General features: G+C 42.0%; 1 protein-coding gene across 1 annotated transcript in view; it reads left to right on the forward strand.

The window, feature by feature from the left end:
• The window catches only part of LOC124594994 (GRIP and coiled-coil domain-containing protein 2), a 282,633-nt gene that overhangs the window by 212,018 nt on the left and 53,723 nt on the right, over positions 1 to 16,892 (forward strand). Inside the window, exon 17 of the mRNA XM_047133537.1 lies at positions 1,456 to 1,662. Coding sequence (XP_046989493.1) covers positions 1,456 to 1,662 — 207 coding nt within the window. The remainder of the gene's footprint in view (positions 1 to 1,455; positions 1,663 to 16,892) is intronic.

Below are 16,892 nucleotides of genomic sequence, written 5' to 3' on the forward strand. Positions count from 1 at the left end.
ACCATTAAGAAAAAAATGTTGCTTCATCACTGAAAACAAGTTTCGCACTGAACGCATCCTCTTCCATGAGCTGTTGCAACCGCGCCAAAAATTCAAAGCGTTTGACTTTGTCATCGGTTGTCAGGGTTTGTAGCAATTGTAAACGGTAAGGCTTCTGCTTTAGCCTTTTCCGTAAGATTTTCCAAACCGTCGGCTGTGGTACGTGTAGCTCCCTGCTTGCTTTATTCGTCGACTTCCGCAGGCTACGCGTGAAACTTGTCCGCACACGTTCAACCGTTTCTTCGCTCACTGCAGGCCGACCCGTTGATTTCCCCTTACAGAGGCATCCAAAAGCTTTAAACTGCACATGCCATCGCCGAATGGAGTTAGCAGTGTGTTGAACTTCGTCCTGAACTGTCGTTGCACTGTTATGACTGACTGATGTGAGTGCATTTCAAGCACGACATACGCTTTCTCGGCTCCTGTCGCCATTTTGTCTCACTGCGCTCTCGAGCACTCTGGCGGCAGAAACCTGAAGTGCGGCTTCAGCCGAACAAAACTTTATGAGTTTTTCTACGTATCTGTAGTGTGTCGTGACCATATGTCAATGAATGGAGCTACAGTGAATTTATGAAATCGCTTCAATCATTTGTAATAGCCCTGTACAGTGTGGTCAGAAACAGTCTGAAAAGCTTTTAAGGGCATTGCAGGGTAGGTTGTGCCAAGAAATAATTATTAAGAAAAAAGTTTCATACATTGTGCCATTTCCAAGTTAACTAGCATTGAAGTTAACCAATCGGTCCACTGTGCATGCATATTCAAGCAGCCCACCAGATATAATTTGTGTCCATTGTCCTTACAGCATAGATGATAGCGCGCAAAGCCACACAGCCTTTGGCTCAGGTTCGATCCTGACTACCATCCCATGTCCAATTTTTGCATCGCTCTCTCTTTCAGTTCTAGAAAATCAAAGAAAGGACATGGTTGGCAACACCATCTCTGGCAGCTTGAATTTGCATGTGCAATGGCCTAATTGGCTCACTGCAGTGCCAGTTAACTTGAAAATAATGCAACATATTGAATTGATTTTTTTTAAAATTTCTTCTTAGCACAGTCTTTACAGCAACACCCATACAGGTTTTTCATAATGTTTCTGACCATCCTGTATGAATATAAGGAAAATACATTAAAATGAAAGCACCACAGAACACACACGAATGCACTGCCTGAGTTACCTGAACTTAGAACGATAACTGGAAAATAAGATTACAAATTTGGCTGCGCATGTTAACACAGCCACAGAATCACATCCATCACACTCATGGAACGATGAGGTGGTGCACGTAAACAGAATGTAGTACTGCAGGAAAGGTACAATAACATGCTTATAAACATTGACAGCTTTAGAGAGAAATGTGTGTTCTCTGTTAATGCATGCAGCTTTTAACTAAAGTAATAAATTCCTTTTTATTGCAGAAACAGATTAAAGAACTGGAAGAGCGGCTAGCAGATGAAACTACTGCTATTAAACAACAATTAGAGAGGACTGAGGAGAAACTTAGGGTTACACATAAACCTGTAATTGAAGTACCAGAAAAACAATTGAAGAATGAAGCCAGCTCTTTCACAACTGTTACAAGCCAAAATATGGAAATTGCATTACTTGAAAGAGAGGAGTGCGAGGTAATTTTCAGTATCTCTTCATATTCAAAAATTAGCTGATAATTCAGAGTAACATTAGATATTGAACTAATGAAAGTTAAATAGGAAGCAGGTATAACAATAGTAACAGGAATCTGCTTTTCATGGGTTTATCATTCTGAAAATGGTTCTTTAAATATCATAATGTCTACAGCCTCATTTTCAGAATTGAACTAGTGTTTGTGTGTGTGGGGGTGGGGGGCGTGTGCGCGCATGCATGCACACGCGTGCACTTGTGTGTGCACTCCATACATTCTTAAGATCTTCACTTATTTCCAGTTAAATGCATTAAAGGATATTATGTAGCAAAACAAAATTCACATCTCGGCAAAAGGCTGTGTTAAAGAAAATAATTAATACATTGTGTATTGATGCTTGACATAGGTAAAATCAGTGACTTAGTGGCAGTTAATAGAGTAGAGAACAAATAAACATAAGTGTGTGCATAATTTCTGTAACACACAACATTGTACTATATGTAATGCACAACATTGTAATATCAGTCACATTCATATCAGGGATGCGAGCATTGTAATGTTGTGGACAGCATCTAGGATTGGCTCTCGAATAGACTGTATTGCTCCAGTCTTGCCTTGCCTGAGATGGCGTGGGGCCACCCCATGCTGGCACAGTTTCCATGCAAAAATGACAAAAATTAGTATTGACCAACCCAGCTCGGCCAGCAGGTGGTTCTTGTTGGATGGTGTATATAGCTGTAACTGACTGTACCGGCATGTGTGACTTACAGCAGCATCTGGAGAGTGCCTGCTCTTGCTGAATTTTCGAAGCTGACAATAGGATTTGTTTGCTTGCGTACACTGCGTGTTATGGTTTCTTCATCTCTCTTCACTGCTCCTTGCAAAAAATATTAGTTACATATAAGATATGGATCCCAGTTCACGTGTAATTCTCTATCGTGAGTGTGATAGAGGCATGTTGTTTGATATAAACATCTGCCTCACAATAAATTTCCAAAGATTACATTATTAACAGACATGGACAGTCTGTGACTGTAGCTTTGAGGGTAAGTCTATTTTTTATTATTAATATGCCATCTTCAGTCACAATTTTCCTGTTCATGCCCAATGTGTTTCAGAGCAACAATTCCATTTTTCGAGGATTGCACTCATGTTTATGGGTATTACACTTACTTAAGTTTCTCAACCTCATTTGTGCACAAAAGTATATTTTCTGCATCGTTGAAAATATCTACAGTTGCACTTACACTTCAAACGATTTAATGTGGTTGTTCATAGCTAGCTGTGCCTTAATTTGACTTAATGACTCCCAATATTTTCCAAATCTTTCCAAATTTTGAACATGGTTTTTGAATGTATGCAACATAGTTTCACATTTGAACAAGCAACTAGTGTTCTTTTGGTGTGACTAATCTGTTTTGAAGTGTTTAAATCCAAATGTTATATCCAACCTAGTCAGTCACATTATTTGCCGATTACTGTTATAGAGTGTCTAATGTCTTCCAAGCTTGTGTTCCCAGTATCTGCAATCAATTGTTTAGTTCACTTTCATCTAAATGCTCTTGGGTAAGTCCTGTCACAAGTCAATTTTTTTTTTTTTTTTTTTTTTTTTTTTTTTTTTTTTTTTTTTTTTTTTTTAAAAAAAAATTTCAGTCCAGTTTGGAACAACTATGAACAGTCCACGTAACTTATCATGTATAAATCTTAGTCTTGCTATGTTGTTGTAATGTTGTGAGAGATCCACAATAACACTGAATGTCTCATGACTATAGAACACAACAATGTACTGTCTCGTAGGTGAGCATACCATATGAGCAAGTAAATGTAAGTGAGGCTGTGGGCTCAGTGCGCTGGGGCTATATTGGGCTTTTGTACACACGGCACAGTATTGTCTGAAATGGTGCAGGTGCAGGCAGGCGCAACACCAACTCTCTGCGAGAGGCCATAAGGGAGCACTGCTGGTGATGGTGCTGTATCCATGTCCACATCTGGTTAGACACTTGGCAATAGAGGCAGCAGAGAAGAAGGTGGTGATGGCGACAGGGACTGCAGAGATGGTGGTGTCCCAGCACCGTCTACTTTGCCCAGCAGCGGCACCCAGAGCAAAGATGGTGCCAGAGCTGGAAGAGGCGTGGACCACACCACAGGGACCGGCACAGATGGTGGAGGCAACCTTGGGGGTGAAGAGCTCTCTGGTGCTCGGGCAGTTGTCTGTGGATGGAGTTGGTCATAGTGTTGTGACATGAGGGCATCAGAGGTGTGTGTGACACAAAGGCAATGGCCTGTGCAACTACGGACAACCTCTAGTATCTACTTAGAGTGCCAGCCAAACCCATAGGTCCAGACGGCAGATGTAATTGCTGCGGTGCAGGTCCAGTGCACGACCAAGTGTTGGCCATCCCACATGAAGCAGCGTACCGAGCTGGCAGCCAAAAGCAGTTCTGCTGGGCTATGGTCGCCAACTGGAGTGGACCTATATGAACTCGGTAACCAATCAAGGGCTTCCTCAGGAGAAGAGAGATTTTATTTTATCTGGATTTTTAATATATGGACCAGCCAACTGCCTCTCTGTTGGACTGGGAGTGAACGGGAGAGACCATAACATGCCGGATGCCGCTCTTTGTACAAATATAACAATGTTATGAGAAGGAAAGTTGCTACTCACCATATAGCGGAGATGCTGAGTTGCAGATAGGCACAACAATAAGACTGTCACAATTATAGCTTTTGGCCATTAAGACCTTAGTCAACAATAGACAGACATATGCCCCACACACAGCAACTTTCCTTCTCATAATATTGTTATGTTCCATCCTGGATTTTCCATTGTTTGACTCTTTGAACAAAAATCTTCAAAATTGTGAGACACAAACTGTGGGTTGTTGTCTGTCGTAAGTGTATACAGCAATGCTTGTAAGGGGAAAAAAAATCTTTGAGAGGGCTGTGACTGCATCTTTCATGGACAGGCGACAATTCACATAAGAAAATTTTGAGAAAGTCTCAACTACTAAAAGCCAAAAAGAGTTAAGGAACGGGCCTGCAAAATCAGCATGAATACATTCCCAGGGGTGCTGTTGTGGCAAGCCACAAAGAAAGAGAGGTCTGTAGTGCCACTTGGTGGGTGGCACACTGTGGACAGGCTATTACAATGTACATGATGTCATTGTCAATGCTCAGCCAAAATATGTGTCAGTGGCCCAGCAATTTTGTATGAGGAACACCCCTACGGTCCAGTTGGAGAAGGTGCATAACGTCCCGCCGCGATGCTTACAGGATCACAACTCTTGGCACCTACTCTGCAGTAGCCAACTGTAACACCATCAAGAAGTGAGAGGCTGTGGCAGAGAGCTTAATAATTATGCAAAGGATCCAATGTGTGGCCTGGTGGTTTATGTGGCCAACTGTGGTGAACAAATTGAAGAACCTGACGTAAGAGAGGATCGACCGCAACAGTTAACAAAATCTGAGAACTGGTAATGGGAAAACCATCCACACTGATGTGAGCTTCGATGTCTAAATGGAAACATTGCAATCTTCGTGATCAGATGCTGGATCGGACCAGTCAGCAATCAAGAAAATAGTCCGAATTAGCATGTTGTACCGTGGATCAGAAATAAATGACATAGTTACAGCATGACGAAAACAGAGTGTAGCATTGCAGGTGATGGGCTGTTTTTAAAAAAGAAACTAAAGGTTTATTATCAATAATCAAATGAAACTTAAAACCATACAGGAAAACATGAAATTTTTCGATCACGTACACAATAGCGATGGGTTCTTTTTCTATTTGCGAGTAGCATTGTTGCGCCTGATTCAGAGCTTTGGAGGCTTGCACAGTACGTTTTTCGGAACACTCTGCATATTGGGTGTGCACGAGAATGGCCCCAAGGCCATACTTGGAGGTGTCTTTATCCAAAACAAGATGTTGGCGTGGTTGGAAAGTAACAAAGTGAGGTGCCAGATGTAATTTGTACCTTAATAGCGTAAAAGCACTCTACAGGTGGGCAGCCAATGAAAAGGAATATCTTTATGTAAGCTAGCATGAAGTGCCTGGTCCAATGTGGCTGCACCAGAAAGAAATTTATGGTAGTACGCGATCGTTCCGAGAAAGACTTGTGACACTCTGGCATTGGTAGGATGTAGCAAAGCTGTAATGGCATCAACATGCTGGCATAAAGGCTTGATGCCATCTTGTGGGACTTCAAAATGGAGATAAGACAACAGACGGCTGAAAAAATTGTGACTTGTCCAAGTTACATTTCAAACTGGCGGCTGTAGCACAATGAATAAGGCACGAAGGTGCCACAAATGTTCATCTGTTGAGAAATGTGAGAGCACAATATCATCCAGGTATTAATGCACCCTGGTACAGAGGCTGTGAGTTGCTCAAAATATTTTTGGAAAATGTCAGGGGTGCTAGCCATGCCAAATAGCAGCCACTGGCTTTGATGTAACCCGAAGAGGGTGTTTACTATGAGGAAACATTTGGAATCATCATCTAGAGGCAGTTGTAAGTATGCTTCTAACAAGCCTGTTTTGAAAACTATTGGCCTCGGAAAGCTGTACTAAGAGTTCATCCAGACAGGGTTTGGGATAAGTATCAATAATAGACTGTGAATTTACAAAAACTTTAAAATCACCACAAAGCCGTAGGTTTCTATTAGGATTTTTGACTGGTGCCAACAGCTTAGGCCATTCACAAGAGGAGACAGGAGTTACAACACCCAAAGACGTAAGCTGATCTAGTTCCAATTTGACTTGCTTCGTAAAGCTGCTAGGACTGGGTGGGTGTGAAGAAAATGGGGGCGCACTGTCAGTTACATTGTGATGTGAGCTTTGAAATCAGTAGCACACCCTAAACCTTCCAGAATCAGGGAGAAATATTCTGAACATAGTACATCCAGTTGTTGGTATGGAACTTAATCCGTTACCATATGCACTACATCAGAAATAAGAACCCAGAAATTTTGAAGACGTTGAACTCAAATTAAGTTTTCAGTGTTGGTATCATTCACTGTTAGAAAGGTCAAAAGCCTAACAGCTGCTTTGTATACTTCAAAAGTAGAAAAACTGCCCCATTATGGATATTTGCTGTTTGTTGTAACTAACTGACCAACAAGAGACAGGGGATGGTGCCGGTGATCCAAGATCCACAGAGGTTTGAGAATTTAACAAAGTCATTGCTGCACCTATGTCCACTTGGATTTTTAACATCTTGTCCCTCAGGCGTACTTCAATGTAGAGTTTGTTTGGGGTTACCCCATCACTTGGGGACACAGTTCACATCCACGTTCATGTCTGGTGGAGGAGGTTGAGAGTTGCACACAGACAAAATCTCTCTCTCTCTCTCTCTCTCTCTCTCTCTCTCTCTCTCTCTCTCTCTCTCTCTCTCCCCCCCCCCCCCCCCCCCTCCCTGCAATAATTACATCTCGCCAAACACTTGAGACACAAAACAAGAATGGCATGATGGAAGAGAAGCACACAGCCGTTGTTGTGACACTGACTGCTGCTACTGTTGAACACGGCACTGGCACTGCCCCGTTTGGTGTGGAAGCCAGGGTTGCACAGCTGCGATATTGTCTCCCTCTCCCATGAGCTAACTGTCAGTGGCTGAGGCAGCAACAGTGCATATTTCACACCACGCTTCTATCTGATTTCCTGCTGTCCTAGATACTTCAAACGAGTGAGCAGTGTGGAGAACAGCTGTAAGAAAGGGATTTTCACATTGTAAAGTGTGTTCTCGAACTTCTTATCACATGGCAGATGTGTTATAGCATCACGAACCATCAGATCAGCATATGACTCCCAGTAGGCCTCAGTAACAAACTAGCAACAACAGCTGCTCAATCTCTATGCTACTGTGGGGGCCACTTTCGACAATTGTAGACCTCAACAGGAGTAGCAATAATGTGAGTACATTTGCAATGATAATTACAGAGCAACTGACCCACTTCATCAAAAGAGAGACTGTCAGGTTCCTGGAGAGGAGCTAACTAACACAAAAGGAGATAAACATGAAGAGAAATCCACGACAAAAACAAACCTTACACAAATTGGGGTCGGTAAATCCAAAAACTTGAAATACTGCAGAAGCTGTTTTTTCACATGCGTCTCAGTCTTCTGCAGAATCATCATACAGAGAAAGCTGTGGAGATTGCCTCGGCAGTGGTGTAACTTGGCATATGAACAAGGCTGCCACACTGTTTAGTGCCCTGGCAAGAACCTGCTGTTGGTTGGTGAGAGCTCACTGTTGTTCAACAAGAGATTGAAGTACTTCTTCCACTAATGTGTTGACTGTATATCGAACCTAAGAAACAATACAAGCAGCATAAAATATTGCACTTGTCGCAAAGTATGTTGTAATGTTCTACAGAAACACTATCAGAAGTAACACCAACCAAATTTTATTCTGCTTCCACATAAAGAGATCCACAATAACACTGAATGAAGTATACAACAGTACAAAGTTTCATAACTGTAGAACACATCAATATGCAGTCTCATAGGTGAGCATACAATAAGCAAGTAAACATAATTACAGCTGAGGGCCAGCCATGCCGGGCTTATATTGGGCTGTTGTGCACACAGCACAAAACTTTCTGCACCTTCTGTCCATCGTGCACTGTTTAGTTACGACAGTCAGATTATTCATAATTTTCTGTTGCAGTTTTGAAATATTGCTGTAGGCACATCTGTGTGGTCATCAAGAACTGAAATGAGGAAAATTCAGGATTCACTGAGGTTGCCTACCTTCAGATAATGAATCAAACTATGTAATTAAGTTTTTCCGAAAAATCAGCTAAATGAAAGCATAGGGAAGCTGAAATGGCTGTAATGCGGCAATGAATAAACCGATTTAACCAAACTATGTTCCCTACTTAAAATAATTTCACTGTTCCTGACCTTGACCTTATTGCAAACAAAACCATTGATAACCATCATTTACAAAAATGCATGCACTAGTTCTGACAGCAACTTCAACAGTTCTTGGTCTCCTACATATAGAAGAATCGTGAGGAAAGGCCCCAGAGAATATAATTCAAGGTACAGTATATGTACTGGCATCGGTTTCCATTGTTGAGCTGCCAGTATATCAGCATATGTTTGAACTCTTGTATGGCACATGATGTTGTAGTTTACTGTCATCTATATAATCCCTCTTGTGACTTCTGTATACTTATGATGAAAGGCTGTGAACTTCCAACAAATGGGATAAGATTTTACATTTGAACTTTCTTCCTAAAACTCAAAACTGTTTGAAGTTTTGTTACCTCTGTTAGTGCATATATCTAAAATTTATTTCATACAAAGCATTGCCACTGATGAGTATATCCATTATTTGACTATTCATCTTGAATTTAACCATGTCTACATATTCATAGCGTGTAGGCTTTCACGGCCGGCGTCTTCAGTAATTAAAACTTCCGGGCTAAGAGGCCGTGGTCCAATAGTAGAATTACTTCTCCCTGACGTTTCGTTGCCAGCTGCGGGCAACATCATCTGAGGTGAGTCTACGACTGGCTGCTAGGCCGTGGAGGTCCTGTTTATATAGAGCGCGTAGAGGGCGCCACCACTCGTCACGTGTTGTCAACAGTAAAACTATCTCTGGCTGGCGTCATTACTCTCGATCGAAGGTAATCGATTGTCACATCTTTGGTACAGAGTCGATCGCCATATCTTATCTAGCTTCAAGCCTTCTTCTTTCCTGTTAAAATTATTGTGGTGTTTAAAAATCTCTACAGCCTCTCTATACATACGTGCATAATAATGCGGTGTCTTAGCTAGCACGCTCGTCTCACTAAATTTAATTTCATGGTCACCCGTTTCAAAAACATGTTCCGCTACAGCCGATTTGTCCGTGTGTCCCAGTCGACAGTTCCTTTTGTGTTCAGTTAGGCGAGTATTGATACTTCTTTTCGTGGTTCCAATGTAAACCTTCCCACAACTACAGGGAATCTTATAGACACCAGGAGTAGCTAAAGGGTGTCGTGCATCTTTCGCCGATCTTAAGCATTCACTAATTTTCTTGGTGGGTCTGAAGATTGTATCAACTCTGAACTTGGCCAGCACTTTCCCGATACGGTCCGTAATATTGTGGATGAATGGAAGAAAAACTTTCCCCACCGATGGTTGTTGTTGTTGCACGTTTTCGGACATTTTTCTTCTGGGATGGAGTGCTCTATCTATCTCCTTGTCAGCGTACCCATTTTTCTGGAAAGCAGTTCGCAAGTGGTCTAGTTCCTCTTGCAAATAAGCTGTCTCACAGATTTTATTAGCCCTGTCCATCAATGTCTTGATGATGCCTCTCTTCTGATGGTTTGAATGCTTATGAAGATAACGATCGGTATGCGTATCTTTTCTGTAGACTTTGTGACCCAGAGTCCCATCTGCTCGTTTAATTACTGAGACGTCCAAAAAATTTATCTGTCCATTACTTTCTGTCTCCATAGTAAATTGTATTTTTGAATTGATGCTATTCAAATGCTTCAAAAAACGGTTCAGTTCTTCTTCACCGTGATTCCATACGACAAAAGTGTCGTCCACATACCGATACCACTTCAAAGGCCTTTTTCTGGCTGACTGCAGTGCTTGCTGTTCAAAAAATTCCATAAAAATATTAGCAACGGCTGGACTTAGAGGGCTACCCATTGCCACTCCATTAATTTGTTCATAGAACTCATTATTATACTGAAAATAAGTCGTGGAAAGGCAACGTCTAATCAAAGCTACTATATCAGTCGGAAATATGTCAGATATGCAAGCAAGAGCTTCGTTGACAGGAACCATGGTGAACAGAGACACCACATCAAAGCTGACAAGAATATCACTGGGGCTGACGGTAATCTCCTTCAATTTTTCGATAAAGTGCATAGAGTTTTTAATATGATGATCAGTTTTTCCAATGAACGGCTGTAACAAGGTGGCAAGATGTCTAGCCAGCTCTTGAGTAGGGGATCCAATAGCACTTACTATCGGTCTAAGTGGGACATTAGGTTTATGCACCTTAGGTAGCCCATATAATCTAGGAGGATAAGCTTCCGTTTTACAAAGATCTTTTTTATCCTCTGAAGGAATAGAAGACTTTTTTATTAATTGATTGGTAACTGTCAACACTTTCGTTGTAGGATCCTTTTTCAACTTTTTATAAGTGGTAAGATTCAAAAGGTCACTGATCTTCTTGTGGTAGTCTTCACTCTTCATCACCACGGTAGCATTTCCCTTGTCAGCAGAAAGTACAATAATACTCTTGTCCGCATTAATCTCCCGTAATGCTTTCTTTTCTCCTTGAGACAGATTACTGCTAGGTGGCTTAGCTTTACGCAGTATCCTGGCTGTTTCCATCCTAACTTCATCCGCAGTGTGTGATGGTAACAGCCGAATCCCCGCCTCTATATTAGCTACAATATCCTCCGTTGGAATCTTCAGTGGAATAATTGCAAAATTACCTCCTTTCGAGAGAACAGAAGTTTCTTCCCTGGATAACTCTTTTCCGGACAAATTTATAACCGTTCGAGAATTGTCTATAACCGGTGTTTCCTGTCTGCTCTTATGTAGATAGTCAAACTTCTTCTTCTGTCTATTAGAAGACACTTCTGCACTACGTTCCATGGATCTAAATGTTAGCCCATCCACCTTATTCCAATCGCAAACCTGCATTGTATTGCTAATAAATAGATGGAGATTTAATAGTTGACTGCATGTTACCGCCAGTCCTCGACGTGTTTGATGAATCCGTTCTCGTAGCATTGCCAGTTCCATGCGTGAATAGATACGGCTAGCTTGCGCTGAATGAAACAATCTTCTCACCTTCAAAAACTTCGGAACTGCACCGGTGTCACGACAACGTAGCAAGAAAGTGAGCGAACAAAGCTGCTGGGCCTTCTTCTTGCGTAGGCTCTCCAATCGTCGTACCATAACCGACATATCCTCCCCGTAGAGGCGTCTAATCATAGCGTGTAGGCTTTCACGGCCGGCGTCTTCAGTAATTAAAACTTCCGGGCTAAGAGGCCGTGGTCCAATAGTAGAATTACTTCTCCCTGACGTTTCGTTGCCAGCTGCGGGCAACATCATCTGAGGTGAGCCTACGACTGGCTGCTAGGCCGTGGAGGTCCTGTTTATGTAGAGCGCGTAGAGGGCGCCACCACTCGTCACGTGTTGTCAACAGTAAAACTATCTCTGGCTGGCGTCATTACTCTCGATCGAAGGTAATCGATTGTCACATCTTTGGTACAGAGTCGATCGCCATATCTTATCTAGCTTCAAGCCTTCTTCTTTCCTGTTAAAATTATTGTGGTGTTTAAAAATCTCTACAGCCTCTCTATACATACGTGCATAATAATGCGGTGTCTTAGCTAGCACGCTCGTCTCACTAAATTTAATTTCATGGTCACCCGTTTCAAAAACATGTTCCGCTACAGCCGATTTGTCCGTGTGTCCCAGTCGACAGTTCCTTTTGTGTTCAGTTAGGCGAGTATTGATACTTCTTTTCGTGGTTCCAATGTAAACCTTCCCACAACTACAGGGAATCTTATAGACACCAGGAGTAGCTAAAGGGTGTCGTGCATCTTTCGCCGATCTTAAGCATTCACTAATTTTCTTGGTGGGTCTGAAGATTGTATCAACTCTGAACTTGGCCAGCACTTTCCCGATACGGTCCGTAATATTGTGGATGAATGGAAGAAAAACTTTCCCCACCGATGGTTGTTGTTGTTGCACGTTTTCGGACATTTTTCTTCTGGGATGGAGTGCTCTATCTATCTCCTTGTCAGCGTACCCATTTTTCTGGAAAGCGGTTCGCAAGTGGTCTAGTTCCTCTTGCAAATAAGCTGGCTCACAGATTTTATTAGCCCTGTCCACCAATGTCTTGATGATGCCTCTCTTCTGCCTGGGATGATGGTTTGAATGCTTATGAAGATAACGATCGGTATGCGTATCTTTTCTGTAGACTTTGTGACCCAGAGTCCCATCTGCTCGTTTAATTACTGAGACGTCCAAAAAATTTATCTGTCCATTACTTTCTGTCTCCATAGTAAATTGTATTTTTGAATTGATGCTATTCAAATGCTTCAAAAAACGGTTCAGTTCTTCTTCACCGTGATTCCATACGACAAAAGTGTCGTCCACATACCGATACCACTTCAAAGGCATTTTTCTGGCTGACTGCAGTGCTTGCTGTTCAAAAAATTCCATAAAAATATTAGCAACGGCTGGACTTAGAGGGCTACCCATTGCCACTCCATTAATTTGTTCATAGAACTCATTATTATTACCTTCGATCGAGAGTAATGACGCCAGCCAGAGATAGTTTTACTGTTGACAACACGTGACGAGTGGTGGCGCCCTCTACGCGCTCTATATAAACAGGACCTCCACGGCCTAGCAGCCAGTCGTAGACTCACCTCAGATGATGTTGCCCGCAGCTGGCAACGAAACGTCAGGGAGAAGTAATTCTACTATTGGACCACGGCCTCTTAGCCCGGAAGTTTTAATTACTGAAGACGCCGGCCGTGAAAGCCTACACGCTATGATTAGACGCCTCTACGGGGAGGATATGTCGGTTATGGTACGACGATTGGAGAGCCTACGCAAGAAGAAGGCCCAGCAGCTTTGTTCGCTCACTTTCTTGCTACGTTGTCGTGACACCGGTGCAGTTCCGAAGTTTTTGAAGGTGAGAAGATTGTTTCATTCAGCGCAAGCTAGCCGTATCTATTCACGCATGGAACTGGCAATGCTACGAGAACGGATTCATCAAACACGTCGAGGACTGGCGGTAACATGCAGTCAACTATTAAATCTCCATCTATTTATTAGCAATACAATGCAGGTTTGCGATTGGAATAAGGTGGATGGGCTAACATTTAGATCCATGGAACGTAGTGCAGAAGTGTCTTCTAATAGACAGAAGAAGAAGTTTGACTATCTACATAAGAGCAGACAGGAAACACCGGTTATAGACAATTCTCGAACGGTTATAAATTTGTCCGGAAAAGAGTTATCCAGGGAAGAAACTTCTGTTCTCTCGAAAGGAGGTAATTTTGCAATTACTCCACTGAAGATTCCAACGGAGGATATTGTAGCTAATATAGAGGCGGGGATTCGGCTGTTACCATCACACACTGCGGATGAAGTTAGGATGGAAACAGCCAGGATACTGCGTAAAGCTAAGCCACCTAGCAGTAATCTGTCTCAAGGAGAAAAGAAAGCATTACGGGAGATTAATGCGGACAAGAGTATTATTGTACTTTCTGCTGACAAGGGAAATGCTACCGTGGTGATGAAGAGTGAAGACTACCACAAGAAGATCAGTGACCTTTTGGATCTTACCACTTATAAAAAGTTGAAAAAGGATCCTACAACGAAAGTGTTGACAGTTACCAATCAATTAATAAAAAAGTCTTCTATTCCTTCAGAGGATAAAAAAGATCTTTGTAAAACGGAAGCTTATCCTCCTAGATTATATGGGCTACCTAAGGTGCATAAACCTAATGTCCCACTTAGACCGATAGTAAGTGCTATTGGATCCCCTACTCAAGAGCTGGCTAGACATCTTGCCACCTTGTTACAGCCGTTCATTGGAAAAACTGATCATCATATTAAAAACTCTATGCACTTTATCGAAAAATTGAAGGAGATTACCGTCAGCCCCAGTGATATTCTTGTCAGCTTTGATGTGGTGTCTCTGTTCACCATGGTTCCTGTCAACGAAGCTCTTGCTTGCATATCTGACATATTTCCGACTGATATAGTAGCTTTGTTTAGACGTTGCCTTTCCACGACTTATTTTCAGTATAATAATGAGTTCTATGAACAAATTAATGGAGTGGCAATGGGTAGCCCTCTAAGTCCAGCCGTTGCTAATATTTTTATGGAATTTTTTGAACAGCAAGCACTGCAGTCAGCCAGAAAAAGGCCTTTGAAGTGGTATCGGTATGTGGACGACACTTTTGTCGTATGGAATCACGGTGAAGAAGAACTGAACCATTTTTTGAAGCATTTGAATAGCATCAATTCAAAAACACAATTTACTATGGAGACAGAAAGTAATGGACAGATAAATTTTTTGGACGTCTCAGTAATTAAACGAGCAGATGGGACTCTGGGTCACAAAGTCTACAGAAAAGATACGCATACCGATCGTTATCTTCATAAGCATTCAAACCATCAGAAGAGAGGCATCATCAAGACATTGATGGACAGGGCTAATAAAATCTGTGAGCCAGCTTATTTGCAAGAGGAATTAGACCACTTGCGAACCGCTTTCCAGAAAAATGGGTACGCTGACAAGGAGATAGATAGAGCACTCCATCCCAGAAGAAAAATGTCCGAAAACGTGCAACAACAACCACCATCGGTGGGGAAAGTTTTTCTTCCATTCATCCACAATATTACGGACCGTATCGGGAAAGTGCTGGCCAAGTTCAGAGTTGATACAATCTTCAGACCCACCAAGAAAATTAGTGAATGCTTAAGATCGGCGAAAGATGCACGACACCCTTTAGCTACTCCTGGTGTCTATAAGATTCCCTGTAGTTGTGGGAAGGTTTACATTGGAACCACGAAAAGAAGTATCAATACTCGCCTAACTGAACACAAAAGGAACTGTCGACTGGGACACACGGACAAATCGGCTGTAGCGGAACATGTTTTTGAAACGGGTGACCATGAAATTAAATTTAGTGAGACGAGCGTGCTAGCTAAGACACCGCATTATTATGCACGTATGTATAGAGAGGCTGTAGAGATTTTTAAACACCACAATAATTTTAACAGGAAAGAAGAAGGCTTGAAGCTAGATAAGATATGGCGATCGACTCTGTACCAAAGATGTGACAATCGATTACCTTCGATCGAGAGTAATGACGCCAGCCAGAGATAGTTTTACTGTTGACAACACGTGACGAGTGGTGGCGCCCTCTACGCGCTCTATATAAACAGGACCTCCACGGCCTAGCAGCCAGTCGTAGACTCACCTCAGATGATGTTGCCCGCAGCTGGCAACGAAACGTCAGGGAGAAGTAATTCTACTATTGGACCACGGCCTCTTAGCCCGGAAGTTTTAATTCATGTCTACATAATTCTCAGCAAGCCAAAATTCATTAGTACTTGTTATTTTATAATGTTGTTCTTCATTCCAACACTGTAACAACTTAACCATAAAATTCTTCTTGGCACATGACCACATTCTCAATGGGAAAAATTCTGTAACATTTCAGCCACAGTTGCAAATCCCATTCCTCAGGGAGTTTTGTGCTCACAGCTGAATGAGAAAATTTTTGGTTCTTATATAAGGAAGAAGAGGCTGTTGTCATAATGTGATAGGGTATTGAGGATGAGGAAGAGGTGGTGTTAGTCATCCTTCTACATCTACACTACATAAGCATTCTGCCAGGCACCGTATGGTCATTTCCTTTCCTGTTCCATTTGCAAATAGAGCAGTAGGAAATTGATTCATTGTCTTTACACGAAATGTACATTGGCAGCAGTAGAATCGTTCTGCAGTCAGCCTCAACTGTCTGTTCTCTAAATTTTCTAACAGTGCTCCTCAAAAAGACTGTCCCTTCCCTCCAGTGATCCCCATTTGAGTTCCCGAAGAATCTCCATAATACTTGCATGTTGTTTGAACAAACCAGTAATAAATCTAGCAGCCCACTTCTGAACTGCTTCGATGTATTCCTGTAATCCGACCTGGTGCAGACTCCAAACACTCAAACAGTACTCAACAGTGGGTTGCAGTTGTGTCGTATATATGATCTCCTTTACAGATGAGCCACACTTTCCCAAAATTCTCCCAATAAATCAAAGTTGACCATTCGCTTTTCCTACTTCTATCCTTACATGCTCTTTCCGTTTCATATTGCTATGCAACATTACTACTAGATATTTAATTGACATAACTGTGTCAGGCAGCACATCACTAATACTGGACTCAAGTATATAGGTTAGTTTTTCCTACTCATTTGTATCTTTTTTCTACATTTAGAGCTACCCCATCATACCAACTAGAAATTTTCTCGTAGTCATCCTGTATCATTTTACCCTCACTCAATGCCAACACCTTCCCAAACACCAGAGCATCATCAGCAAACAGCCGCAGATTGCTGCTTACTCTGGTGAGCAGATCATTTATGTATATAAAAAATAAGAGCAGTCCTACCACACTTCCCTGGGGCACTGATGATACTCTTGTCTCTGATGAATACTTGCCTTTGAGGTCAATGTACTGGGTTTTGTTAC

This window comes from Schistocerca americana, chromosome 2 (genome assembly GCF_021461395.2).
Source record: "Schistocerca americana isolate TAMUIC-IGC-003095 chromosome 2, iqSchAmer2.1, whole genome shotgun sequence".
Classification (NCBI taxonomy): Eukaryota; Metazoa; Arthropoda; class Insecta; order Orthoptera; family Acrididae; genus Schistocerca; species Schistocerca americana.